General features: G+C 44.8%; 1 protein-coding gene across 6 annotated transcripts; it reads left to right on the forward strand.

The window, feature by feature from the left end:
- Positions 1 to 6,316: 6,316 nt before the first annotated feature.
- spry1 (sprouty homolog 1, antagonist of FGF signaling (Drosophila)) lies at positions 6,317 to 26,529 on the forward strand. Of its 6 annotated transcripts, none has more exons than XM_055647427.1 (2): positions 6,317 to 6,462; positions 23,523 to 26,529. In XM_055647427.1, exon 2 carries the CDS (start codon positions 23,581 to 23,583, stop codon positions 24,553 to 24,555), a length of 975 nt encoding a protein of 324 aa, XP_055503402.1. In that variant the 5' UTR covers positions 6,317 to 6,462; positions 23,523 to 23,580; the 3' UTR covers positions 24,556 to 26,529. The 6 variants fall into 6 exon arrangements, with proteins under 6 accessions (XP_055503402.1, XP_055503408.1, XP_055503370.1 ...); XM_055647433.1 differs by having other exon boundaries at positions 6,442 to 6,462; positions 23,526 to 26,529; XM_055647395.1 differs by lacking the exon at positions 6,317 to 6,462 and adding an exon at positions 9,256 to 10,065.
- The last annotated feature ends 586 nt before the right edge of the window (positions 26,530 to 27,115 follow it).

Raw genomic sequence — 27,115 nt, forward strand, 5'->3', positions numbered from 1 at the left:
TCCTGGTTTTTAGATGTTTCTGAAATCGATGACATATTCAAAAACTATTTGTAACAATTATAAAATATTAAAATGATTGAACCATTCAAGATACCAAACCACCCACCCCTCCCCCCCCCCCCTTTACCCCCCCCCCCCCCCCATTTACACCGCACCCCCCTACAGAACGCTCCCACCGTTGCTTTGGGGGAACAGGTGAGTGGTGGAATATTGCATTGGGGAATGGGTTGCGTTGGGGGACCAGGCCTACCGTGTGACTGGGACGCAACGGGGCCCACTTAGTCTAGTCAGTCACTGAAAGTAAGCATGCAGGTACAGCAGGCAGTGAAAAAAGCTAACGGCATTTTGGCCTTCATAACAAGAGGAGTTAAGTCTAGGAGCAAAGAGGCCCTTCTGCAGTTGTACAGGGCCCTAGTGAGGCCACACCTGGAGTATTGTGTGCAGTTTTGGTCTCCAAATTTGAGGAAGAACATTCTTGCTATTGAGGGAGTGCAGCGTAGGTTTACAAGGTTAATTCCCAGGATGGCGGGATTGTCACATATTGAAAGAATGGAGCGACTGGGCTTGTATACACTGGAATTTAGGATGAGGGGATCTTATTGAAATATATAAGATTATTAATAGATTCGACACGCTGGAGGCAGGAAACGTGTTCCCGTTGTTGGAAGAGTCCAGAACCAGGCGCCACAGTTTAAGAATAAGGGGTAAGCCATTTAGAACGGAGATGAGGAAAAACTTTTTCACCCAAAGAATTGTTAATCTGTGAAATGAAGTCCAATTCTCTGGATGCTTCCAAGAGAGCTAGATAGAGCTCTTAAAGATAGCGGAGTCAAGGGATATGTGGAGAAGGCAGGAACGGGGTACTGATTATGGATGATCAGCCAAAATCACAGTGAATGGCGATGCTGGCTCAAAGGGCCGAATGGTCTACTCCTCAATGTATTGTCCATTGTCTATTGTCTGCCTGATCCGCTGAGTTACTCCAGGATTTTGTGTCCCCACCCCCAATGCTGTTATAACTCAACATGACCTGATTCTACAGACTGCCATGATATTGAGCTAGGCAAAAAATGCTGGAGTAACTCAACGGGAAAGCATCTCTGGAGAGAAGGAATGGGCGACGTTTCGGGTCGAGAGCTGTCTTTCCAGCATTTTGCATCTACCTTCGATTTAAACCAGCATCTACAGTTCTTTCCTACACATGATATTGCGCCATGCGGGATGGATGAAGGTAGACATGGTTGAAGGTAGACAAAAATGCTGGAGAAACTCAGCGTTGAGGCAGCATCTATGGAGCGAAGGAATTGGTGATGTTTCGGGTCGTGACCCTTCTTCAGACCCAAAACGTCTCAGCCTATGGTCGTGAGAGGTCTCCAGAAAACAATCTGGCTCTGAACACCAGGAAAACAAAAGAGCTCATTGTCGACTTCAGGAGGCACAGCACCGACTTAGCCCCCCTACACATCAACGGCGAGTGTGTGGAGAGGGTCAACACCTTCCGGTTTCTCGGTGTCCATATCGCTGCTGACATCTCCTGGACGGACAACACAACAGCGGTCATCAAGAAGGCTCAGCAGCGGCTGCACTTCCTGAGGGTCCTCAGGAAGCACAACCTGGACTCTAACCTGCTGCTGACCTTCTACCGCTCGTCCATCGAGAGCCTGCTGACATACTGCATTACAGCATGGTATGGCAGCTGCACCATGGCAGACAGGGAGAGGCTTCAGAGGGTAACTAACAGCGCATATGATCATTGGCTCTCCCCTCCCTCTCATCTACACCTATGCCTTAGCAGGGCAAAGAAGATCATCAAAACAGCTCCCATCCTGCGTTTGGACAGTTCGACCTGCTGCCCTCTGGAAGGCGCTATAGGTGCATCAAATCCAGGACAAACAGACTCAGGAATAGTTGCTTTCCGAGAATTATATCTACTATAAATTCAAATTCACACATGCATTGATGGACTTCCATGTAAATGCTAATTTCCCCCCACCATCTCCCTTCTGTTTTTTGTTTTTTCTGTTTCTTGTTTTTTGTGCTAAATTGTATGTATGCACTGAGTACGAGCAGCTTTCAGTTTCACTGTACATGTATAGTGACAATAAATGGCATATCATATCATATCAAAGAGTCTTTCTGGTCGCCGCTGAATTTGCACCATGTTGAAAATTTCGGCGACCTATGAGCCAGCAGTCGCCAAAATAAGTGGGACAGCCCTTACTTGGCAATCTGAAGCAAATGAAGAGAATTCATTAGTAAACCCATTATGGCCATGTAAATGCTAATTAATTACAGCATGGGTTGGCAAGTTATGTTCTGCTTAAAGTATGAGAGCAAGGCAAATGACAAGAAACCCTAATAATATAAGGACATCTGAAAAGTCTTCCAGGAGGATTTATTTCCTGAAGCACTATTTCTCTGATTCCTCTTATTCCTCTCATGTTCCAAAGACATGCTAGTTGGAAGTTCAACTGACCACTGTAAATTATTCCCAGTGTGTAAACAATGGGAAGTTAATGGGAATGTGAAAAGAATAAAATTGGATTTGTGTAGTATTAGTGTAAATGGGCGGGAAGTGGTTTGATGAGACATCACAGGTCAAAGGGCCTTTCACTGCTCTGCATGGTCTCTATAATTCTATGACCTTATTCTATGACTAATTATTTCTACGAAATAATTCTATAATTCTGTGGAACAGCATCCCTCTTCCCATCAGAACTGCCCCCTCCATCGACTCCTTTAAGTCGAGACTAAAAACTCATCTCTACTCCCAAGCCTTTCTAGACACCCTCTGAGCGAGGGCTATATGTTGGTAGTGATGTTTGTATTTAATCTATGAACCAATGTTGTTTATTATACTATTGTTATACCAATGTAAAGCACTTTGGCCAACGAGAGTTGCTTTGTAAATGTGCTATATAAATAAAAGTGACTTGACTTGACTTGACTTGATTATCTGTTCCCTGGGTTTGACTATATTAACAAAGCTGTGTTGGTCCCACAGTCACCTTTGGATGTAGCTTTGGATGATGGTGAGGAAACCCACTTGTGTGGTCCTTCCAAGGCTCAGAGACCTTTGGTGGGAAGGAGGCTGTCACCCATCTCCTTCGTGAATGTCCCTCTGCACAGAAGTCATGGCAAGAGATGCATTGGTGTTTTTCCTGTTCCCTTCCCAAGAGAGCCTGATATCACAGCATTCTGTCATTTCTCGGCTGCACAAGGGATGCACGCTGACTCAGGACGCCACCTCCCCAAAATATCATTGGAGATTGGAACAATTAAATTCTTACTAGCAGCGTCGTGATAGACCCGTGAACACAATATTCAGAGAAAACAAGATCAATACATTTAACCATCCAAATACTAGTGCAAAAACAGAAGTGAAAAGAACAGGAGGTACAGAAGTGTGAAAAGGCACACCTCCAGATTCAGAGACAATTTCTTTCCAGCTGTTATCAGGCAATGGATCCATCCTATCAACATCTAGAGAGCAGTCCTGAGCTGCTATCTACCTCCTTGAAAACCCGTGAATTATCTTTCAACAAATTTTATCTTGCACTAAACTTTATACTCTCTTTCCTGTATCTGTACACTGTGGACGGCTCGATTGTAATTATGTATAATCTTTCCACTGAAAGGTCAACACGCATCAAAAAAGCTTTTCACTGTACCTCAGTACACGTGACAATAAACTAAACTAAAAAAAAAACCTCAGATCCTTAATGCAACCAGACAATCCACGGAGCACAGTTTAATTAGTGTTGTGTCGTGTTCAAGAACAGATGTTGTTGTTGTATTGAATTAAAATGATGAATTAAAAGCAGAGAAACAAGAGATTTCAGATGCTGTAGTCTAGAGCAAAATAAAATGGTGAAAGTCAGCAGATTGAACAGCACCAGAAGGAAAAGGATTTGTCGATATTTTGGGTTGAGACCGTGCTTAAGGACATTCAGTGTAGGGGAAAGGTAGCTGGTATAAAGAGGAGAGGGAAAGTGGCACGGAGGGGGAGGGGTAGATGGCCCAGGGAGGGGGTGAGAGATGACGGGCAGAAAAAACAAGTGGGGGGAAGGCAGGGTGAAGGTGGAGGCTGGAGAGTTATGAATTGGGAGACAAAGGCTACAAGTGCTGCAATTTGATATGTAATGACGGTGATCATTAGAAACTTTCAAGGCTTCAAGGGTGGCATGGGAGCTGGAATCAGATGGGAAGTTTGTCATTGGTAATTGGATAGAACCTGAATGGGAAGGGGGCAGAAATCAGTGAAGTGAGATGGTGACGATGGACTGGAGAGGGATATAGATAAGGGAACACAAATGGAAGGACCAGCAGTGAATTGGAAGGAGAGAAACGAATACAGAGAGTGGAAACAAAATGCTGGCAGAGAAGTTTCGGGTTGAGACTCTCTTCAGACAAGAGAGGGTAAGGGTTTCCTGAAATTGGAAAATCTGGACGGAGTTCATACCAGTAGGATTTAAACTATCTAAGTGGAATATGAAGTATTCTTCTTCTAAGTAAAAGCACATCGTTTTCAATGAACCCTTTATGTAAAGTTCTGGTGTAAGATTTCCTTGGCATAACTTTGTATCTTCGTCCCACTCAGGTATTGCCTACTGAAGAAGAAGGAGTTTCTTCCCAGAGGTCATTCGGACTGTAAACACCTATCTCACCAGGGACTAACTCTACTGAACGTTTTTCCTTCCATTATTTATTATGTAAAAGAATATGTGTGTTATGATTGTGTTTATAGTTTGTTTGGTTGTTTGTCTTTTGCACAAAAGTCTGCAAGCATTGCCACTTTCATTTCACTGCACATCTCGTATGTGTATGTGACAAATAAACTTGACTTGACTTGATACCGCCCTGTTTCTACTTTGTGCAAAAAGATAGATTCAAGATTCAAGAGAGTTTATTGTCATGTGTCCCTGATAGGACAATGAAATTCTTGCTTTGCTTCAGCACAACAGAACATAGTAGGCATTGACTACAGAACAGATCAGTGTGTCCATATACCATTATATAAATATATACACACATGAATAAATATACTGATGAAGTGCAAATAACAGATAATGGGCTATTAATGTTCAGAGTTCTGTCCGAGCCAAGTTTAATAGCCTGATGGCTGTGGGGAAGTAGCTATTCCTGAACCTGGTCGTTGCAGTCTTCAGGCTCCTGTACCTTCTACCTGAAGGTAGCGGGGAGATGAGTGTGTGGCCAGGATGGTGTGGGTCCTTGATCATGCTGCCAGCCTTTTTGAGGCAGCGACTGCGATAGATCCCCTCGATGGAAGGGAGGTGGACGGGATGAATCGTGAGGTCAACTCCGACCGAAATTTGTAGGAAGGAACTGCATGCAGATGCCGGTTTTAACACCGAAGATAAACACAAGATCTCTGGACACAACATGCTGGAATATCTCAGCGGGACAGGCAGCATCTCGGGATAGAAGGAATGGGTGACGTTTCGGGTCGAGACCCTTCTTCAGAAATGTATTCAGTTAAATCTGATTATGACTGCAGACTCTTTTACACAGAACGTGGATTTATTTTGCGTGTCTGATTTAGCTGGAGAGTAGATAAGTCGGAGCCTATCGTTTCATTAGAGCAGCAAGGGTGTCTCTTTAAATCCGATCCGCAGTTCATGTAGAACTTGGCGTTGTGTTTTATAACCTTTGAAGCCCTATTTGGTGAGTTCCTTCCCCTCGGGCCCTGACATCTTCTCGCCTGATGAAATCCGTGATAACTGGTTTGGGAGAGATGATGGGCTAACAGATAAATCCCTTAATTTCTTTAAACTGGTCTTCAGCCGTTCCGGTGTGAAAGAGCGGCTTAATGATCAGTCAGACTACAGATGAAAGGGAAGCCAGAGGGTTAATGAATGAGCGATTTCCTGCACAAATGAAACCAGCCAAAGAGCCACGGATCGCCTCAAAGAAACACTCCACGGGCAGAGTAACAACAAAGGAAGTGTCTGCTTTTAATAATGTACATCTACTGTATTCAATGTGGAGGGCTAGTATGTCCTACCAGACTATTAAATATATTATTATCAAACATAATTTTGCGTGGGCGCGTTCCCTCTTAACTGTCTATCTCCTGTCTATAAAACAGCTTATGTATGCCACGTTGCAGTTGCAATTCGAGAAATAAGTGCAACTAGGAATTATTTAACATTACACATAAATTAGACGTGGAGACACTCGCTGTCGGCTCCCCGCCCCAGTACAGAAGGCTACATGGATTGACATTAACATTCTCCGCATGTGTTCAGTGACAGGAGACGGTTGTTTAGGTGCATTCAGATGACTGGAACAACAACAAAAGAGTGGTTTAGGATGTCGGGTTTTCCCCCGGTGCAATCTCAGGATAAAGGCATCACCCAGCAGAAGTCTGGAGACTGCTGAAAGCAGCCAGGTCCTTATCACCTGGATCACTGACTATTCATTCCAATGAGCGCAAATTTGGTAAGTGTAGATTGGTGGTTGGGGGTGGGGGACATACGAAGTTCAGAAGTTGTAAAGTTTATGCTTATGACCCTGGGATGCGAGGTTTAGACGATTTTTTTAAATGAATGTTTTCTCTGGCCTTCTTTGAATAAACCACATTCGTTTTTCTCATCTGAAAGCTTTTTATAATGTAAACCAGCAGGATGTGAAAGAGGCAGAATCGCGCTGGATTCCGGTCTGCGGTTTATTTCACAAATGAATAATAAAACCACTGACGGCCCTAGGCATTGAACCAAAGACTCTGATGGCTTTCCTCATTGAACAGTTGGAATATATTTTTTCTCATGGTAGCATATGAAAGTTACGCGTGTGAGCTGAGGGACTTAGTGCACGTCGACACCAGAAATGTTTTAAATGAGAACTAATTGTAAACGTAATTAAAAGAGGATGCAACATATTAAAATGTGGGAAATATATAGCTAACTTCCCAATAACAACACAAAATGCTGGAGTAACTCAGCGGGTCAGGCAGCACTTTGGAGAAAAATAATAGTTTGAAGTCTGAAGAAGGGTCTCAACCCGAAATGCCACCTATTCCTTTTTTTCTATCTATCTTCGGTGTAAACCAGCACCTGTAGTTCATTCCTTCACAAGTGCTGGAGTAACAGCGGGTCAGGCGGCATCTATGGAGAACATGGATAGGTGACGTTTCGGGTCGAGAACCTGGTTTCGTTTCATTTCGTCCCGAGATGCTGCAGGAAGATTGTTCCCGATGTTGGGGAAGTCCAGGACAAGGGGTCACAGCTTAAGGATAAAGGGGAAATCCTTTAAAACCGAGATGAGAAGAACTTTTTTCACACAGAGAGTGGTGAATCTCTGGAACTCTCTGCCACAGAGGGTAGTTGAGGCCAGTTCATTGGCTATATTTAAGAGGGAGTTAGATGTGGCCCTTGTGGCTAAGGGGATCAGGGGGTATGGAGAGAAGGCAGGTACGGGATACTGAGTTGGATGATCAGCCATGATCATATTGAATGGCGGTGTAGGCTCGAAGGGCCGAATGGCCTACTCCTGCACCTAATTTCTATGTTTCTATGTTTCTATGTCACCTATCCATATTATCTGGAGATGCCACTGACCCGCTGAGTTACTCTAGCACTTTGTGTGCTTTGTGTATTGTGTCCTTGTGCCTCAGAAGGTAGTGGATCGCCAATTCTCTGGATGCCTTTACAGAGAGTTAGATAGAGCTCTTAAAAATAGCGGAGTCAGGGGATATGGGGAGAAGGCAGGAACTGGGGTACTGATTGGGGATGATCAGCCATGATCACAGTGAATGGCGGTGCTGGCTCGAAGGGCCGAATGGCCTGCTCCTGCACCTATTGTCTATTAAACGCAGTTCGCTGTTTCTATATTTTAACTTTCCAAAGTTGTCTTCGTTTTGCTTATACTGCAATTAAATTAAACTGAGCAAACTTGCCAAGGGAAGTTTAAATAAATGGTTTAAAGTGTATTGGGTTAATGTTGGCAATTTTGAGCTGTCAGATTGACATCCGAGTGAAAGCAGACCAATGGATTTGGATGATGGGGACACAAAATGCTGGAGTAATTTAGCGGGTCAGACAGCATCCCTGGTAACGTTTCGGATCGAGACTCTTCTTCAGACTGAGAGTCAGGAGAGAGGGAAACTAGAGGTATGAAAAGGTACGGGACAAATTAGAACCGGCACCGATGGCCAAGGAGCCCACAATGGTCCATTGTTGGCTGTGGGGGAGGTGAAAATGAAGGGATATGAACATTGCCTGTATAACTCGTTTAAACCTAGCCCACAGCAAACAATGGGCCGTTTCCTTCATCGTTACTTTTCTGCATATCTTTAATTAGTTTTTTAATATATCTTTTTTCTCAATAGGTGCAGGAACAGGCCATTTGGCCCTTCGAGCCAGCACCGCTATTCAATGTGATCGTGGCTGATCACCCCCAATCAGTACCCCGTTCCTGCTTTCTCCCCATATCCCCTGACTCCGCTATTTTTAAGAGCCCTATCTAGCTCTCTCTTGAAAGCATCCAGAGAACCGGCCTCCACCGCCCTCTGAGGCAGAGAGTTTGCTCTATATCTCTCTACATCACCGTCAATATCTCTCGTTCCCCTTTCCCCCGACTGAAGAAGGGTGTCGACCCGAAACGTCACCCATTCCTTCTCTCCGGAGATTCTGCCCGTCCCGCTGAGTTACTCCAGCTTTTGTGTGTGTGTCTATTTTCGGGTGAAAACCGTCATCTGTAGTTCCTTCCTACACAATGGATGAAGAATACAGCCTTGTCGAGCTGTAGTGGCCGGATGCGCCGCTTCCTCCCTTCCAAGGAGAGGGTGTAATCCTCCCAGACTGGCTTCCCCCAGCATATCCCCCACTCCACCGAAGATAGACACAGAATACTGGAGTAACTCTATGTTTCTATGTAACTTCTGTGTAACTCAGCGGGACAGGCAGCGGGCGATTCCTTCTCTGCAGAGATGCTGCTGCTGCTGCTGCTGCCTGTCCCGCTGAGTTACTCCAGCATTTTTGCGTTTAAACCAGCATTTGCAGTTCCTTCCGACACATTCCCCGCTCCACCAATCCGCTCCCCGCAAACAGCGCGTACCTCCAATGGGAGCGCGGCGCGCCCCGGCGCCACCAATCAGCGTCGGCCGGATATGTAGCATCCTCTTTGTATCCGCTCGCGGGGACGCGGGGGACCAATGGGCGAGGGTGGAATGCGGGCGGGCAGCCAATGGGCGTGTGTGGAATGCCAAGGGGCGGCCAATGGGAGCGAGGGGAATGTGTTGCGCGTCTGTTCGGCTGTTCGGCTGTTCGGCGGCGGAGCCACAACAACAATCCCGGGAGCTGCGGGACACAGAGCAGCGCACCATACAGCAGAGAACAGCAACAGCAACAGCACAGCGCTCAACACGTCCCGTCCCCCCCGGAGCAGCACTGCAAACCCTGCACAGCCGTCCCAAACACAGTCTGCAAAAACCAGCCCCAAGCGCAGCCTTCCGCGCCAACCAAGAGACTCGCGATACACACACACACACACACACACACACACACACAGGCAACCCTATGCAGCCAAACATAGCGCGCCGCTGACAGCTTCGCCCTGGGAAAGCAGCTAAACAGGCCAAGCCGTGCACAACGCTCGCCCCGTCCCGTGGAGGGAGAGACAGAGACAGAGGATCTCGCAGGGAAATGGGGAGCAGCCCGCTGACAAGCTGCGGCGCGATGCCGTGTGGAGAGCACAGATCCTAGCTCCTCTAGTATCTTTGGTGGAGAGCGCCGGTGAGGACAAATACACACAGGCTGTTTTTGGACAATACTGGTGGATGGTCCCAGCGTGAAGGAGACGGGAGCTACACCCGGGAGCCCCACTTCCACGGGCAGGCAGGAGCACTGGTGTATCCCTGACCTCGCACGTTGTACTTACTGAGTCAACTCTTCTCTTGTTTCGTCCCGATGTCTTAACGCGGTGACTATCGATCATTTAAAACAAAACACAAGACTTAAGACTACTGGACCCATCTTCTGGAATAAGACTATATATATCGCATATAATAACATGGATTTGCATTTGGTGGATGTATGGAAATAGGTAAGATTCCTCGAGATTAAATAATTGAACTATTTATTCTTTCAATGATTTTGCAAGAACTTCGAATATCCATTGACTGAGCAAATATGATGTTAAACTATTTTCCTCAATGAAAGCACAAAGCAAACTTAAAAAAAAAATCTTGCCGGCGACATATGTTCTTCGGAATGAAACCACTTCCATTTGTGAAAATGCCAATGTTGTTTTAATGACCCCAGTGTTGTCACTTGGAAAGTCCGCCCTCGTGTGGTGTTCTCTGAGCGCTGGCCTGCTGTTGCTCTGCCGGGTTCATTCATAATTTCTCCCCCTCCCCCGTCTCTCTCTCTCTCTCTCTCTCTCTTCCTTCCTCTCTCCCCCCCTTCCCCTCCCTCCCTCTTCACCACCAATTTCCTGCACTCGGTAAACGATCGATTAAGCAAGGGTTTAACCGCACTAGGAGAGGGCGCTGCTGATTGTACTCACAGACATTGGGCTTTAGGCTTCCGCTGTGTGCTTTTCCTTTCCCGAGTGATTTTTTTTTAAATGAAACTAATCACCCGGACCCACCAACAAGGCGGGAGGAATCGAGGGAGACGTGTCTTGCTGAGTGTCGGCACAGCGGCTGCTGTTTGCAACAAGGTGATCGGGCGGGGGGGTTGTGTGTCTGGCTGTTGCATGCATGGGACATTCTGATACAGGCTGTTGCTATTTGTTTTACAACATTGTCAAGATACTTCTTTGCGAGCCGAGGGTCTCGACTTCTTCGAGTTTGGTGAACGGTGCAGAGTTGTTGCAGGACAAGGAGGCGTTTCCTTCGCCCCCTCCCGTTCCCTGCAGCTGCCGAGCGAAGGTTGCCTGCGCTGTGTTTGCGGCTCTGTGCGGTGCGTTGGCCCGGGCTGGATCGCTGCTGCTGCCGGGTGGGATCAGCGGGACCCAGCTCGGCCCAGCCCGGCCCGGCAGCCACCCGCATCCCCCTTCTCTGGTCAGTCTGGGGGGGGGGGGGGGTTGTAATCCTAAAACGTGGCTTGATTTTTGTTGATGTTGTTGTTGGAAAAAAGCACTTTTGTATCAGAGAAAAAAGTGGCTGTTGTATCATTTTTGTTGTGTACAAGAATCCCCTGGCCCCGGGGGCGCCTTCAGAGATTGGAGATTCACAAAACACAAATCTGGGCTGTTCTGCAACTCATTGCTGACATGGGCAGCGCAGGTCAGGCAGCAATGTCAAGTGCCAAGGTCAGGATTTGTATGTGTGTGTGTGTGTTGGGACCGATGGCGGGGGTCTTTCCACTGCAAGGGAAGATTAGTCTGAATTGTACGCGGGCAGAGAGTTTTTGCTGGGGTGCAGCCCGGGGTCAGCATTGGAAAAATTTTCTGGGCGCACGTTCAAGATCATGAAACCCGAACCCGGGCTTTTCATTTCCTAAACGAGTTCTCTGTATGTTTGTCGCTCTCTTTGCAAACACGTCCAGCGGGGAGAGTTGAAACATACACGCTCCGCTGGGTTTATTGAATTTTTAATCAAACGCAACGCCAAGGATCGATCAGATCATTTGTTTTGCAAATCACAAGTGCTCGGCGACTTGTGTCCGGCAACTTGCAAAAAGTCAGGAAGGTTTTGTACTGATTGCTGGTAGACCCGTCTAACAATGTCCAGCGTCTAATGTCTCTCCTGGGAGCCAATTTTTTTCCAGCTCGACAAAAAAAAAAAATCAACATTGTAAGTCATTTAAATCAACATTGTAAGTCATTGACAAAAATTGGAGAATTGGTCTTCTTCAGACGAGGAGCTGATATTTAGTCGGCAGTTGTTCTTCACAGTGTCTATCGTACCCGACTCTTTCCTACATACTGATGAGCCCAAACTATTTTATTCAACAAATACAGCTTGCAAACTCGTCAAGAGGAAATTGAGAATATTGTGAGTTGGGTAAAAGCATTTGCAGTGGAATCACTTTAGTGTGAAGATCTATCAAGCACTAACATTAATAAGCAGCGATGAAACGGGATGGGAAGTGTCTATCCACAACAGTAAGCATTGAGTTATGGCCCTATCATTACTCATTCCCATTGCACCTACAGAAAAAAAAATGCATTTGTTTCCCATTGCCTGTCACCATGGATTATTTGTTTTACATTAGTTTATTCAAACTAAATGCCATGGTAATTAAGTTTGCCTCGGATGTCAGAATGCCGCGGTGTTACAGTGAAGCCACAGGAAGCATTCTAATGAAAGAATCACACACAACTTGCACCTGACCGCAACATTAGCCATTGTTACCCCATTCATTCATCCAGATAGTGTCAAACATTTTGATGTCGTTTTGAGAAACACTGGCTGAGCCCCCCACACCTCAACAATTGCGGGATTTGTGATTACATTAATAGCTGCATAATCATGGAAACGACAACATGTGATTTTGGCATGTTTAATGAAATTTAAAAGTCTCGTTTTAGAAATGTCAAAATCTATTGTAGCAGTCGTTCTCTACTCTCCTGGGATCCCAAATACAGTTGAAACTCCATCGATACTCTCATGCATTTTATCTTTGTAATACTTTTCTTTCATGTCTCACTCTCACTCTTTCACTCTCACTTTCACTGTTTCACTCACTCCCTTACTCTCTCAGCCCACTCACCCTCTCTCTTCTCTTGCCCTCCCTACTCTCTCTCTCTCTTCCCCCTCGCTCTCTCTTCCCTCTCGCTCTCTCTCCCCCCCACCATCTCTCACACCCCCCCCCCCCCCCCCACTTTATCTCAACCCCCCCCCCACTTTATGTCACCCCCCCCCTTTATCTCACCCCCCCATGCTTTCTCTTTCCCCCACTCTTTTCTCCCCACTCTCTCGTTCCCCCCCTCTCTCTTTCCCCTCCCCTCTCCCCCCCCCACTCTCTCTTCCCTCTTTCCCCTCACTCCCCTGTAAACCTGCAAAATAAAATCTTTGATTTTGATGAGAAGTGGGTGAGAAAATGCTTATAATCTAACTTTTACGAATGAATTATTTGACAGCGATTTTTCAAACTATTGTGTACAACAAAGAGCTTTACTAAGTTTATTAACATTACCCCTATTATTCATAGTGTTACAAGCCAAGAATGGCTGTTGCACAAAGTAAGACTAGTGAATGTCTTGGTCGAAGCTCCCAAATTAAAACTGTACTGTGGACACCATTGGCCCAAGTTGCTTCATTCCATCCTCTATAGTACTTCTGGATCCAGTGAATCATTATCAGTATAATCTTTCAGTGTGGAAGCTTAATGCTGGGTGTTAAGGCAATCCTGGCAACTCTGCACAAGGCCGTTGTTTTAACCCATTCCTGTCTACAACATTCACAGGGTGATACATGCAGCGAACCAGAATTAAATTTTTGAAAATAATAATCAATTTTATTTCATGGTTTATGAGGAGTGGGAGAGACTATCTGGAGACGTTGTTATGTAGTTATAACGTTGAACTATGTTCCAGAGCTACTTTATTGCAATGATTATGCATTTAGCATAGTTGGGTTTGGATGTTCTATCAGACGGCTTCAGGAAGGATATTATTTGGAGAGAGCATGGTAGTGTAGAGCAGAGCAGAGTTGCACTTTGGAGGAGGACAGGAGGAGACTCCATGAAATATGTTAGCCGGAGTACTTACAGAAATTTGTGGCACGAGTGTTATGTTTTTGGAACATTCCCCTCCCGTCGATGTTGTGCATTAGAAACCGTACCGTAACAATCACTGACTTAATTTAACATGACTTCCAACACTTAACATTGAATAAATGCTAACTAACTATAATTTAAAATACTTTACTTATATTTTTTTTTAAGTACACATGACTTGGACCATTGTCAGGATAAGTCATTATTTCTTTCCACTTTAAAACTGCCTGGATCTTCTCGGAACCATAAGATGTGTTTTTGCATCGTAACATGAACCAATAACACAGTTGTGTTGTATTGTTTTGTGCCATTATATAGTTCTGATACATTTCTGAGTATTTCCATGTCAACAAACACATCCACATCCTTTAAAAAAAAAAAATCACCTCCCTCTCAACTGAAGGAAATACATGACTTCCGTTTCCAGGCACATTTTTTTGCTCCGCGTGTGGAATGTTGGCCTATGGACAACATTATTGTTCCTGATGATTCCTGGTGAATATTATTCAATGGCATGTAATGGCTTGAAGTGATTGATCTTTGACTAATGGTCCTTCCTGGTCCTTTTGCCCCCTTCCCTTTCTCTCATTCCTCTTAAGATCCTATAATTGTGAGCAAACTCAAATCACCTGAGGCAGGTGAGGTCAGGGAAACTAATATGTTTTCAGCAGGACTTGAACTGTGACGAGGCATTGTGTACGGTATTGCAACTGTCTGGTTGTGTTTCTGCTTTAATCCATGCACCCATAGAGGATAGAATATAGAACAGCACAACACAGGGACATGCCCTTTGCACCACTATCTATGTGATGAACACAATGCCAAGATCTGCCTGCTCAAGATCCATATCACTCCAGTGTCTGCATATCCATGTGCCTATCTAAAAGGCTCTTAAATGCCACTATTGTATCTGCCTCACCACCACCCCTGCCAGTGTGTTCCAAGCACCCACCATCCTCTGAGTAAAAAATAACACCGTTTGCTCCTCTCTTTAAGCTTTAAGTTATACCCTCTAGTCTTTGACATTTCCCTCATGGGGAAAAGGTTCGGACTGACTTTCCTAACTATGCCTCATAATTTTAATATACTTCTAACAGGTCTCCCCTCAATCTCTAATGTTCCAGAGAAAACTATTAGATTAGATTAGATTCCTTTATTGTCATTCAGACCTTTCGGTTGAAGTGATTGATCTTTGACTAATGGTCCTTCCTGGTCCCTTTGCCCCCTTCCTTTTCTTTCATTCCTCTTAAGGTCCTATAATTGTGAGCAAACTCAATCACCTGAGGTCAGGGAAACTATTAGGCAGGTGAGGCCAGAGGTATTATCCAAGTTTGTCCCGCCTCTTTTTGTAAGTAATACCCTCTATCTAATGCAGGCAACATTCTGGTAAACCTCTTCTCCGCCCTCTCCAAAACTCCACACCCTCCCTGTAATGGGGGTGACCAGAACTGCATACAATACTTCAAATGTGGCCTCACCAGAGTCTTATAGAGCTAGATCATGATTTCCTGACTCTTGCACTGACTGCATACCTTACATTTTTGTGATCACTTATCGATTTGTATTGCCACTTTTATGGAGCTATGGACTTGGACCCTAAGATTCTTCTGGACATTAATGGCGTTAAGGATATTGCCATTAGCTGTATACTTTCCCCTTCCCTTCGATCTCCCAACACCTGTTGACTGTATTTTCGCTTCCAAATTTACTTATCTATTATATTGCAGAAGCTTGGAAAATGATCTATGGAGCTTGTGTTTGACAGTGTCATTTTAGATTTTGTAAGATGTCTTTATTGACTGTTGATTAGTAATTTAACTTGGAACACCTGAGATATTATAGACAATAGGTGCAGGAGTAGGCCATTTGGCCCATTGAGCCAGCACTGCCATTCAATGTGATCATGGCTGATCATCCAGGATCATCCAGAATACCCCGTTCCTGCCTTCTCCCATATTCCCTTGACTGCTATTTTTAAGAGCCCTATCTAGCTCTCTCTTGAAAGCATCCAGCTAACCTGCCTCCACCGCCCTCTGAGGCAGGGAATTCCGCAGACTCACAACTCGTCTCCATTTTAAATGGCTTACTCCTTATTCTTAAACTGTGGCCCCTGGTTCTGGACTCCCCCAACATCGGGAACATGTTTCCTGCCTCTAGCGTGTCGAAGCCCTTAACAATGTTATAAGTTTCAATGAGATTTCCTCTCATCCTTCTAAACTCCAGAGTGTACAAGCCCAGCTGCTCCGTTCTCTCAGCATATGACAGTCCTGCCATCCCAGGAATTAACCTTGTAAACCTACGCTGCACTCCCTCAATAGCAAGAATGTCCTTTCTCAAATTAGGGGACCAAAATTGCACACAATACTCCAGGTGTGGTCTCCCTAGGGCTCTGTACAACTGCAGAAGGACCTCTTTGCTCCTATATTCGATTCCTCTTGTTATAAAGGCCAACATGCCATTTGCTTTCTTCACGGCCTGCTATACCTGCATGCTTACTTTCGTAGACTGATGTACAAGGACCCCCAGACCCCGTTGTACTTCCCCTTTTCCCAACTTGACGCCATTTAGATAGTAATCTGCCTTCCTATTTTTGCTACCAGAAGTGGATAACCTCACATTTATCCGCATTAAACTTCTTCTGCCAATCCAGATAGTTTCACCTCCCTGCCCTCTCCCTATAGCCGACACAATCTTCCCTTTCAGACAGTTATCTGGCACATTTTAAACACTGCAGTATCTGCTTCCACTACTAGGCCAGGCAGTACATTCCAAACTTTAACTAACCACTTGTGTGTAAAAAAAAAAAAAAGGTATTCCTCATATTCCACTGTTGGTCCTTTTGTGTAGCACGTTCTTTCTTTGTCGTAGTTCTTAATTACTCAACCAACACCAACTGCTTTTTGTCCAGTCGGTATCATGTTAAATATCTCCGTCTGAAACTCTTCTCTCACTTGAGAAGTAGAAAAGATTGGAAGATAGAATATGAAATGATGGTTTTTGTCTTGGCAATATTGTGCTTTTATCATGAGATTATGCAGAATTTGTGGAAAATAGATATAATTTCATCAATAAAATATTGAAAGGTTTTGTGGTTCTGTGCTGCAATGTGGCCTCGGAAGCTGTATTATTAATTTGTGTATATTGGGAGTTGCAACATGGCTACAACATGTCTGCTATCCAAAGATAATGAAAGATCCAACTCACTACGCTGGCTTTTCCTTACAAACTCCTCGCTGTTAGCTCGAGAAGAGTCCCAGTGAAAGCTATACTTGGGGGCGTTGATGGGGGCATGTTTAATGAGACAGAGGGAATGTTATAAGTAACAATGAGTCAAGTCAAGTTTATTCGTCACATACACATTACAAAATTCTTAAGGGGTTGGACAGGCTAGATGCAGGAAGATTGCTCCCGATGTTGGGGAAGTCCAGGATAAGGGGTCACAGCTTAAGGATAATGCGGAAATCCTTTAAAACCGAGATGAGAAGAACTTTTTTCACACAGAGAGTGGTGAATCCCTGGAATTCTCTGCCACAGAGGGTAGTCGAGGCCAGTTCATTGGCTATATTTAAGAGGGAGTTAGATGTGGCCCTTGTGGCTAAGGGGATCAGAGGGTATGGAGAGAAGGCAGGTACGGGATACTGAGTTGGATGATCAGCCATGATCACATTGAATGGCGGTGCAGGCTCGAAGGGCCGAATGGCCTACTCCTGCACCTAATTTCTATGTTTCTATGAGATGTGCAGTGAAATGAAAAGTGGCAATGCTCGCGGACTTTGTGCAAAAAATCAAACAACCAAACAAACTACAAACAGAATGGAACAGAATCGCATGTTGTTTTACATATTAAATATTGTGGGCGGAAGGAAAAAGGGGAAAAAAAACTCCCAGCAATTAGAAAAAAAACAGTAGCATAGTACAGTAAAGTTAGTCCCTGGTGAGCTATCTCTAGGGGCGCTGCACTGGCAGCAGCCTCTACCTACAGCCTGTCTGTCATTTCTATCTTTTTTTATTATTTTCAGTTAGTCTAAAGTCTGTTTTGGGGGGAAACTTTAACTTTTCTATGTGGGGGAGGGGGGCAGGGTAAGGGGGAAACCGTTTCTCAGTCTCTTCCTGGCGGGGACGCGACTATTTCTCCGAGTCGCGTCCTCGCCCCCCACCTCGCGGCCTACCAGCTGGATCGGAGCGGCCTTTCCTGCCGGGGACCGGGAACCGGACCAGGGCTGCTACAGTGGCGGCGCAGCGCTGGAGTCACCGCGGAGCGGGCGATGCCTACCTGGGTCGCCGTTTGGAGCTCCGGAGCGTTGGGCCGTTGCTCCAACACCGTGGAGCTCTGGTGCGGAGAGCTTCCAACGCGGGCGGCACTGAACAACATCGTGGAGTCCTGGGGCGCATTGCAGAGGGTCTCCAGCAGCAGGCTCCACCCGGCGCGGCCTGCGGACTTTGTGAGCCGCAGACTCCGGTAGGAGGGGGCCGACTCTGTGTCCACGCCGCTGAAGGACGTCCCGCAGCCCCGACGTCGGACTTACAACACCCCGGCGATCAGTCCTGAGCATCGGGCTGCCCGTAGCGGCAACTGCGGAGGGCTTGGGGAGGCCCTGACCACGGGGAACAGTGGAGGAAGAGACTGACTTTGGTGCCTTCCCACACATTGGGGAACTTTGATTCTGCTGTGTGGGGATGTTTTATGTCAAACCCTATAGTGTGTTGTGTCCTGGTGATTTTTATTGTATGGCTGTATGGAAATTCATTTCACTGTGTCATCTGGCACATGTGATGAATAAATCTATCTTGAATCTTGATAGGAGTTTACAGTCCGAATGGCCTCTGGGAAGAAACTCCTTCTCAACCTCTCCGTTCTCACAGCATGGCAACGGAGGCGTTTGCCTGACCGTAGCAGCTGGAACAGTCCGTTGCAGGGGTGGAAGGGGTCTCCCATGATCTTATTGGCTCTGGATTTGCACCTCCTGATGTATAGTTCCTGCAGGGAGGGGGAGCGAGTGAAGTTCCCATAGTGCGTTTGGCCGAACGCACTACTCTCTGCAGAGCCTTCTTGTCCTGGGCAGAGCAATTCCCAAACCAGATTGTAATATTTCCGGAGAAGATGCTTTCCACCGCCGCTGAGTAGAAGCACTGGAGGATCATAGAAACATAGAAAATAGGTGCAGGAGTAGGCCATTCGGCCCTTCGAGCCTGCACCGCCATTCAATATGATCATGGCTGATCATCCAACTCAGTATCCCGTACCTGCCTTCTCTCCATACCCTCTGATCCCCTTAGCCACAAGGGCCACATCTAACTCCCTCTTAAATATAGCCAATGAACTGGCCTCGACTACCCTCTGCGGCAGAGAGTTCCAGAGATTCACCACTCTCTGTGTGAAAAAAGTTCTTCTCATCTCGGTTTTAAAGGATTTCCCCCTTATCCTTAAGCTGTGACCCCTTGTTCTGGACTTCCCCAACATTGGGAGCAATCTTCCTGCATCTAGCCTGTCCAATCCCTTAGGAACTCTTCAGAGACACTCTGAATTTCCTCAATTTCCTGAGGTGGTAAAGGCGCTGCCTTGCCTTACTCACGAGTGCTGCAGCGTGTGATGTCCATGTCATATCCTCAGAGATGTCGACTGGTGGTTGGAGTATCACCATTCAGGGATAGCGTGATCGCCAATTGCTTGGGGGCAAAACAATGGATATGGAACCTCGTGGACTGAAGTGGGTGTTGGGAGACATGGAGCAGCAACCGGGTGTGAAGTGGGGAAGCAACAAGGTGGAGTGTATTTCAGCACCAATTTCTGTTTGACATGGCTTTTCTGAAAATGCTTTTCCCTGCAATATTCTCTAATGTTGAGTATTGTGAACTAGTCATCACCTTTTAACACCCAGGACATTGAGCACTACGTAATGTTTCATGGCTTGTCTTTCTGTATCAGACTGGGCACAAGGCTTCATCCTCAGTCACCATACAACTTCTTATTGTGCCTGCTTCAGGGGTAAGAGCGAATAGATTAGCTTCAATTTCCATGTGCCTCTTGCCCCTTGACTAGTAATGTTACAAAATTTTGAGATTTAAAAAATCAAGTCTGCAATTTATCCCATCAGATAAAGCATAACAATAAGTTTAATTTGACACCTAATTCACTTTCATATCTCAAGTAATAAATAAGTTATGGCCATTTTCATACTCGGAAATTAGCATCTTGTTCCCTATTGATTTTCTATGGACATAACAAAAAAAGCTGTGATCGTGGACAGTCAAAAGCCCATAACCTTCTTAAAAATTAAGATAACTGAATGAAATTTTCAGTTATCATAGATTGAAGCATTCTGAAACAAATATAAAATAATCTTACTTGGTAGACCTGAAATTAAAGCATATAATTAGTTAGTTACCCAATTGTAGCTAATTTCAAACTTCAATTACTAAACATCTATCCATTTCTTAATAAATGACTAACATTTTTAAATAGCCCAAGTGTCCAAATAATATTCACAAATAATTCACGATAAAACATGATTTTTAAATCTCATTTACATCAATTTATAGGCCAAATGGAAGGAATTTAGTGTTCAATTGCAGTAAATTAAAGTCAATTTAAATCGGCTTTCTAGTGGGTTCCTGTGAACGCGCTGGTTTAGAACGTTCACATTGCGCTGGATTTGTGCCTCAAGTGCCCAGAAAAATACTGCGGGATATAAAGAGCCCAAAATGAACTACTCGCTATAGAAAACTTTATTAACAGGGTTATTTACAAGCCCCATTTAATGTAAAAATAAGGTACATACCTTTAATTGTTTGCTTTATAAAACCCTGGGGCTGCGAGAGGTTGCGTGTTGAGAGAGTGATTTTTAAACTACTATAACTATTATACAAGGCCATAAAAACTAATAATACCTTTTGCGACGGGGTCTTTCAGCGATTTTCCGTTAATGATTTACTAGGCTGAACATTTTCGATTGGAACAGCCTAGTAAAAATCGCGTTTTAAACCCGCCCCCTCTAAACAGTGCCAAAATCGCGCACACGGGGTAGGGCAGATGCTCAGCCACGATTCAGGTAGGTTTTGTAACATACCTACCTTGACATCTTACATTTTCATGAATGCTGTCCAACGGTCTGAAGAAGGGTTTCGGCCCGAAACGTTGCCTATTTCCTTCGCTCCATAGATGCTGCTGCACCCACTGAGTTTCTCCAGCACTTTTGTCCACCAGTCAAAAATGTGTGGAACTTCCCCCCTCCCCCAGTTAAATATCAGTAGCGCTGTGAGGCAGCAACTCTACCGCTGCACCACTGCACTGCCCATGTTGTCTCCTCGGTTGTTGAAATGTTTCAATTTTATTTCAGATTGAATGTTTGTTCAGTTGCCACAGACTTTTTCAATCTTGAGTTTAATGATCTATATCATGGCGTGTGTCGTAAATCAGCTTTGACCGATAACGTTTTTGGATACTAGTCATTATTGCCTGGGCAGTGGCGGCCTGGTTGGGGAACTCTCCCGAGTTCATGATGAAAATGTGGGTTGTTCTGAGAGGGCTCATGGTTCCACACAACCAGAGTTGAAGGCTGGCAGGGAGGATAAAAGTTATCTGTTACATGCAGTATTGCTGCTCTTGCTACTTTATAGACAATGGAAAAGTTATCGTTAATACAGCAGAAAGAATGTCATCCTAATAGCAGCACTTAAAGAACATGTTCGCCTTTTTAAAAACATCAGATAGTGAAGTGTTGAATGCTTTCCTTGCCAAAATATCAAGCCTGGAGGTGCATGTGACCTGAGCCCACCATGTACCACATACAACATGTGATGCTCGCGCATTTATGGACCTGGTTAACATTGGGACCTTTCACAGTATTTTTCTTCAAGTTGTGGGGCATGTTATTTATTTTGAAAATTATCGCACGGAAATTTCCATTTATTTATTCATGGAAAGTGGGAAACATGGATATAAAGGAATCCACCACCCAGACAATATTACATTTTGCTCCTCAGAATCGCCACTCACCACCTACAGAATATCGACTTCAAAACCTTGTCTTCATTTGTCATTTTATTCATTGTGCTTTCACCCTTCTGCTGCTCTCTGTATAAACTGGGCCTTTGCTCGTTTTGAACCGGGGTGATACCAGATTCTGTACATGTCATCACCCGTCTCATCAGTGCAAAGCCTCTGCTGCTGTGTGAAATGGTGCTTCTAAACCCGCACAGTTTGCTCATCTCCTCCCCCCCCCCCTCCCCCCTTCTCCTACCCCCATCAAAGTATTTAAGCTGATGCAGCGATAGGGCTGCTGCCTAACAGCGCCAGGTTCAGTGCTGACTGTGGGTGCTGTCTGTACGGAGTTTGCACGTTTTCTCCTTGAGCTCCTGTTTCCTCCCACCCTCCAAAGATGCAGGTTTGTAGGTTAATTGGCTTTTGTAAATTGTCTGTAGTGTGTAGGATATTGCTATTGTACGGGGTGATTGCTGGTCAGTGCGAACTCAGTGGGCCAAAGAACCTGTTTCCATGCTGTATCTCCGAAGTCTAAAGGGCCTGTCCCACTTGGGCCGTCATTTACGCGACAGGCCGGTAGTGACGGTGGCGCGACGGTCCCGTGAGAGTCGCACGAGTCATCATGCGCCCGCACAGCCGTCTGGAGCGCGTGACGTCATTTGAAGATGGACACAAAGCTGGAGTAACTCAGCGGGACCGGCAGCATCTCTGGAGAGAAGCAATGGGTGACGTTTCGTGTTGAGACTCTTCTTCAGTCTGAAAAGAAGGGTCTTGACCCGAAACGTCACCCATTGCTTCTCTCCAGAGATGCTGCCGGTCCCGCTGAGTGACTCCTGCATTTTGTGTCTATCTTCAATTTTCTTGGCTCCGCTCTGGGAGTAGAAGTGGGGGCGGATCCGGACCGCAACGGCCGTGAGCCCCCAGGCCGAGTTCGGCGATCGTTTGCCGGCTTCTGCTGCTGTTGGCGGTGAGACGTTGCGTCACGCCAGGGTCTTGGGCCTGTCCCACTTTGGCCGTCAGTTCCGTGACAGGCCGTTGGCGCGCGAAGATTTTGTGCAGGATGAAGTCCACGCTCCTCCACGCCACTCCGTGCGCCCGTCCCGTGCTATCCACACGCTACCCACACGCTACCGACACGCTAGCAGGTCGCATAAATGGCGCGCAAAAGACATCCAAGTGGGACAAGTGAATTTTAAACCACTACTTCGTGTGACACCTGTGCAAAGTTCTCAATTCCCGACTACAATATATATTCCACGAAAAAGAATAATTCCTGCACCCTCTCAATTTCCACTGCTAACATACTTTGCCTTAAGGAACATTAAGGCTCAGGCAGTGGGTGCAAAATTCGACTGGGGAAGCCTGAAACCTGCCTCTTTCTGAAAAATCAAACAACATCACTAAGAGATAATGAAACCTTTCCATGGCAACACATGGAGTTCAAACCACTGTTGGTTGTTAAGCAAGATGAGGCCCAATGTGAAAATAATTTTACTGTCCCCATGCATCTACAAGTATTCTTTATAGTGGCCTCTGTGGCCACAACCAGTACTGTTTAACAAGTGGAAGGTAGACAAAAAAGCTGGAGAAACTCAGCGGGTGCAGCAGCATCTATGGAGCGAAGGAAATGGGCGACGTTTCGGGCTGAAACCCTTCTTCTGAAACCCTTCGCTCCATAGATGCTGCTGCACCCGCTGAGTTTCTCCAGCTTTTTTTGTGTACCTTTGATTTTCCAGCATCTGCCGTTCCTTCTTAAAGTGTTTAATGAGTGTATGTGTTTACACTGGGCTGGGATCCTTGTGATCATTTAAATGACATCCGTCACCCTAATATACTTTCTCTTCTTGTTCCAGCAGACATTCAGATGCATGCCAAGTCCACAGTGAATGCTGGAAGAAGCGATCACCACAGATGGAGGCCCATATTCCACATGGCGGTGGTGGTTCAATGGTTGTGATCCAGCAACCCTCTCTTGACAGCAGACAGAGACTCGACTATGAACGGGAACTGCAGCACACTGCCATTTTATCCCTCGATCAGATTAAAGTTATCAGGACAAGCAACGAGTACACAGAAGGCCCGGCCACTGCTAAGAAAGCTGGTACAATCAGTAGCAGCCGAACCACACAGAGGCATGACAAGCACGAGAGGACTCACGAAGTGATACCGATCAACGTGAATAATAACTATGATCACCGGTCCTCTCACCACACGCGTGGTGGTCACCATTCGTCCACCAGGATGCCTGTCTTGAGCAGGTCAACCAGCACGGGTAGTGCAGCTAGTTCAGGCAGTAACAGTAGCGCCTCATCTGAGCAAGGCCTTTTGGGGCGATCTCCACCCACCCGATTAACATCCAACCACCACAGACCAGAGCGGACAATCAGATTACAACCTAAATCGTCTGCCAGTGCAACGGATGAGTTGAAGTGCTTGGGGAAAGAGGATTTGGCAAAACATAGGTTTATCTGTGAGCAATGTGGGAAATGCAAGTGCAGAGAATGCACGGCTCCAAAGACCCTGCCTTCATGTTTGGCTTGTAACAAGCAATGCCTGTGCTCGGTGGAGAGTGCGGTGGAGTACGGTACGTGCATGTGCTTGGTCAAGGGAATCTTCTACCACTGCTCCAACGATGATGAGGACTCTTGTGCAGATAATCCCTGCTCTTGCACCCATTCGCACTGCTGCTCCAGGTTCTTGTTCATGGGTTTAATGTCCTTGTTTCTGCCCTGTTTACTCTGCTACCTTCCAGCCAAAGGCTGCATCAAACTTTGCCAGGGGTGCTACGATCGTTTAAACAGGCCTGGGTGCCGTTGCAAGAACTCCAATACAGTGTATTGTAAACTTAAAAGCTGTTCCACTCAACGGGAGGATAAGCCCTCTTGATCTGAGGCAGCAGAGCTCTTTAACATTTTATTTTAATCATTTTGAATTCATGCTTGTATGTTTACCTGCTTCAACCCTGGACTGGATATCAACTAAAACATAGCAACCATTCTAACAACCCATTCTACACTAGAAAGATGGCTGCTATTTACCAACATGGCCTAAGATTGTGAATGTTGCTAAAACCTATAGGTGAACAGGCACATCAGGGGTACATACCATTGTTTTCTTGGCTACAAATGCCCCCCCCCTTAACTAATTTAATTGATCACAATTTTTTTTTCATGTGTTGCAAAATAAACTCCCATCGTTAAAACCATTAGCATTTTTGAATTAATCAACCCGATTGCAAGAGGACCTTGTCCCGTTTAATATATGGATGTCACAATACAATTCCTGATTCAAAAAAAGCCAATTGGGAAAAATCGCTGGTGTTACAATCAAAATGTGCTGGATTGCACCAAGCTGGTTGCATCCAGCTATCTCCATTCAAAGAACCAATTCATCTCCATTCAAAGGACCAATTTCGCTGAAATTTTATTCGTGAAATAACATGTTAACTGACATTTTCTTACTATTTGTCAAAATTTGCTGTCTTAACATTTCTAATATATGCAAAACTACTTGTGAAATAATCAAAGCCATATATGTCCCTGTTTGCAATTTATAGCAGGAAAACAATTGTGAGAAGTGATTTAATCCCAGCCTTTTGTCGTATGTTAATGGAGGCAAATAAATTGTTGGGTGTACTCTTGGATTTGTGTTTTGCCACATTTAGACAACATTGGAAATTTGCCCGTCAGTACTTGGGGAACTTTACAAATGTGCATCATGACGACCTTCCCTAAGCATGCAATCATCTCTATTTCCCTTCCGCCCCCCCTCTCATCCCCTTCCACCCATATCTGTCCCTTCAGCTTTACATTTCATTTTACATCTCCTTCTCTTATATGACACAACCTGTCACACTCTCCACCCCACTGCTAATTACCACCTATCAGTTGCTTGGGTTTGTCTCATGCCCACCTCTCTTGTCCAGCTTTCTTCCACCCCACTCCAATCACTGAAACGAGGTCCAGACTGCAAACGTTGCCTGTCCATTCCCTCCATAGACGCTGCCTGACTTCCTGAGATCCTCCAGCACGCTGTTTTTTTTTTTTTTTTTCTGTTCAAGATTCCAGCATCTGCGGTCTCCTGTCTCCGTGTTCTCCATTGTGGAATGCACTGATTTAATGTGCCTTCAAATTTTATAGTGTAACCATGGGATAGGATCTCAACATGTCTTTATGTGTAAGGAAATGAGAGCTGAAAAAGAAACACAATAATCACCATTCCAATATCGTTCCAGTCTAAACAACAAATACATTTCAATTCTGAAGAGAGATCAGCACATTATATATACTCCTTATTTTAAAGGGTTAGTTTCTGCTGATTTAAAATTTCAACCAGATTGGGCATTGAGTGTGGGAATTGATTTATTGCTGAATTTCATGCAAATGAACACAATTATCTTTAGTAAATAGATATCAGATTAATTGGCAAAATGCAGATAAGCTCTTGATATGTATACTGGTTATTTTTTATTGTGACATCTATAATTAAATGTTGGGTTGCCTTTTAAAATAATACGATGATATTCTGGTTTTTATCTGGTCAACTTTGCCCTGTTGAGCTCTCTATGCTTCAGTCTTGCCAAATCCTGGCCTCTCTCTTTGTGTATATATTTTATGTAAAAAAAAAAAAAAGTTTTGAGGAATCTTGAGCGTTTTTAAAATTCTCAAAACTTCTTTTGTTGTAAAGAGTATTTATTACGTGAAGCTCTATTATTTTATGGTATTTATTTTGAAAAGCTGTCTGAAAATTTACTCATTTCTGAATATAACAAATATCATTACTTACTGAGAAAAATTAAGGGTGACACAAAAGAAAATACATATGTTAACTATAAGGCAGAAATATATAAATTAATGAAAATATCACCTTGTCCGTGTCTTATTTTGGATTTCCACGTCAGGCCCTTAAATTCTGTATTTACAATGTATTAGATTTTTTCTTTCAAAAGTACCTTAAAATTGCTTTTAGTCTGCTATCCAGCAAATGAGTATCGATAATGGACAAGCCATCAAATGTAGATATTTGAACCACTGCATCTAATTGTAGCTTGATGAAAACAATATACTTAATGGGTGAAGGTGCTATGTTGGTGCACTCTTGAACTCTGCATAGTAGGTAAAAATCCAGCCTGTTCCCATGGGTTAGCAGATTGTGCTTGAAGTTGGTTGATCTGATTTACAGAAGCACATGTTTGCCACAAATGGCTGAAATCAAATTCTACCTCCTGGTTTCTTAGAAAATATAAACTGTGTTGTCTGTAGATGAAATGCGATGGTGGTGAATCTGACTGAGTTAAATTAGGTTTTCCAACTTATTTATTGGATCAGAATTTCCTTAAATAGAGTGCGAAGTGCATTGGTATGTCAGAATTCTGTTGTTTAATTGGGCATGTGTTTAGCCTGAGTTGATTATTAAGCCAAAGATTTCAATAAAGATCCTATTTTAC

Source organism: Leucoraja erinacea, chromosome 1, assembly GCF_028641065.1.
Source record: "Leucoraja erinacea ecotype New England chromosome 1, Leri_hhj_1, whole genome shotgun sequence".
NCBI lineage: Eukaryota > Metazoa > Chordata > Chondrichthyes > Rajiformes > Rajidae > Leucoraja > Leucoraja erinaceus.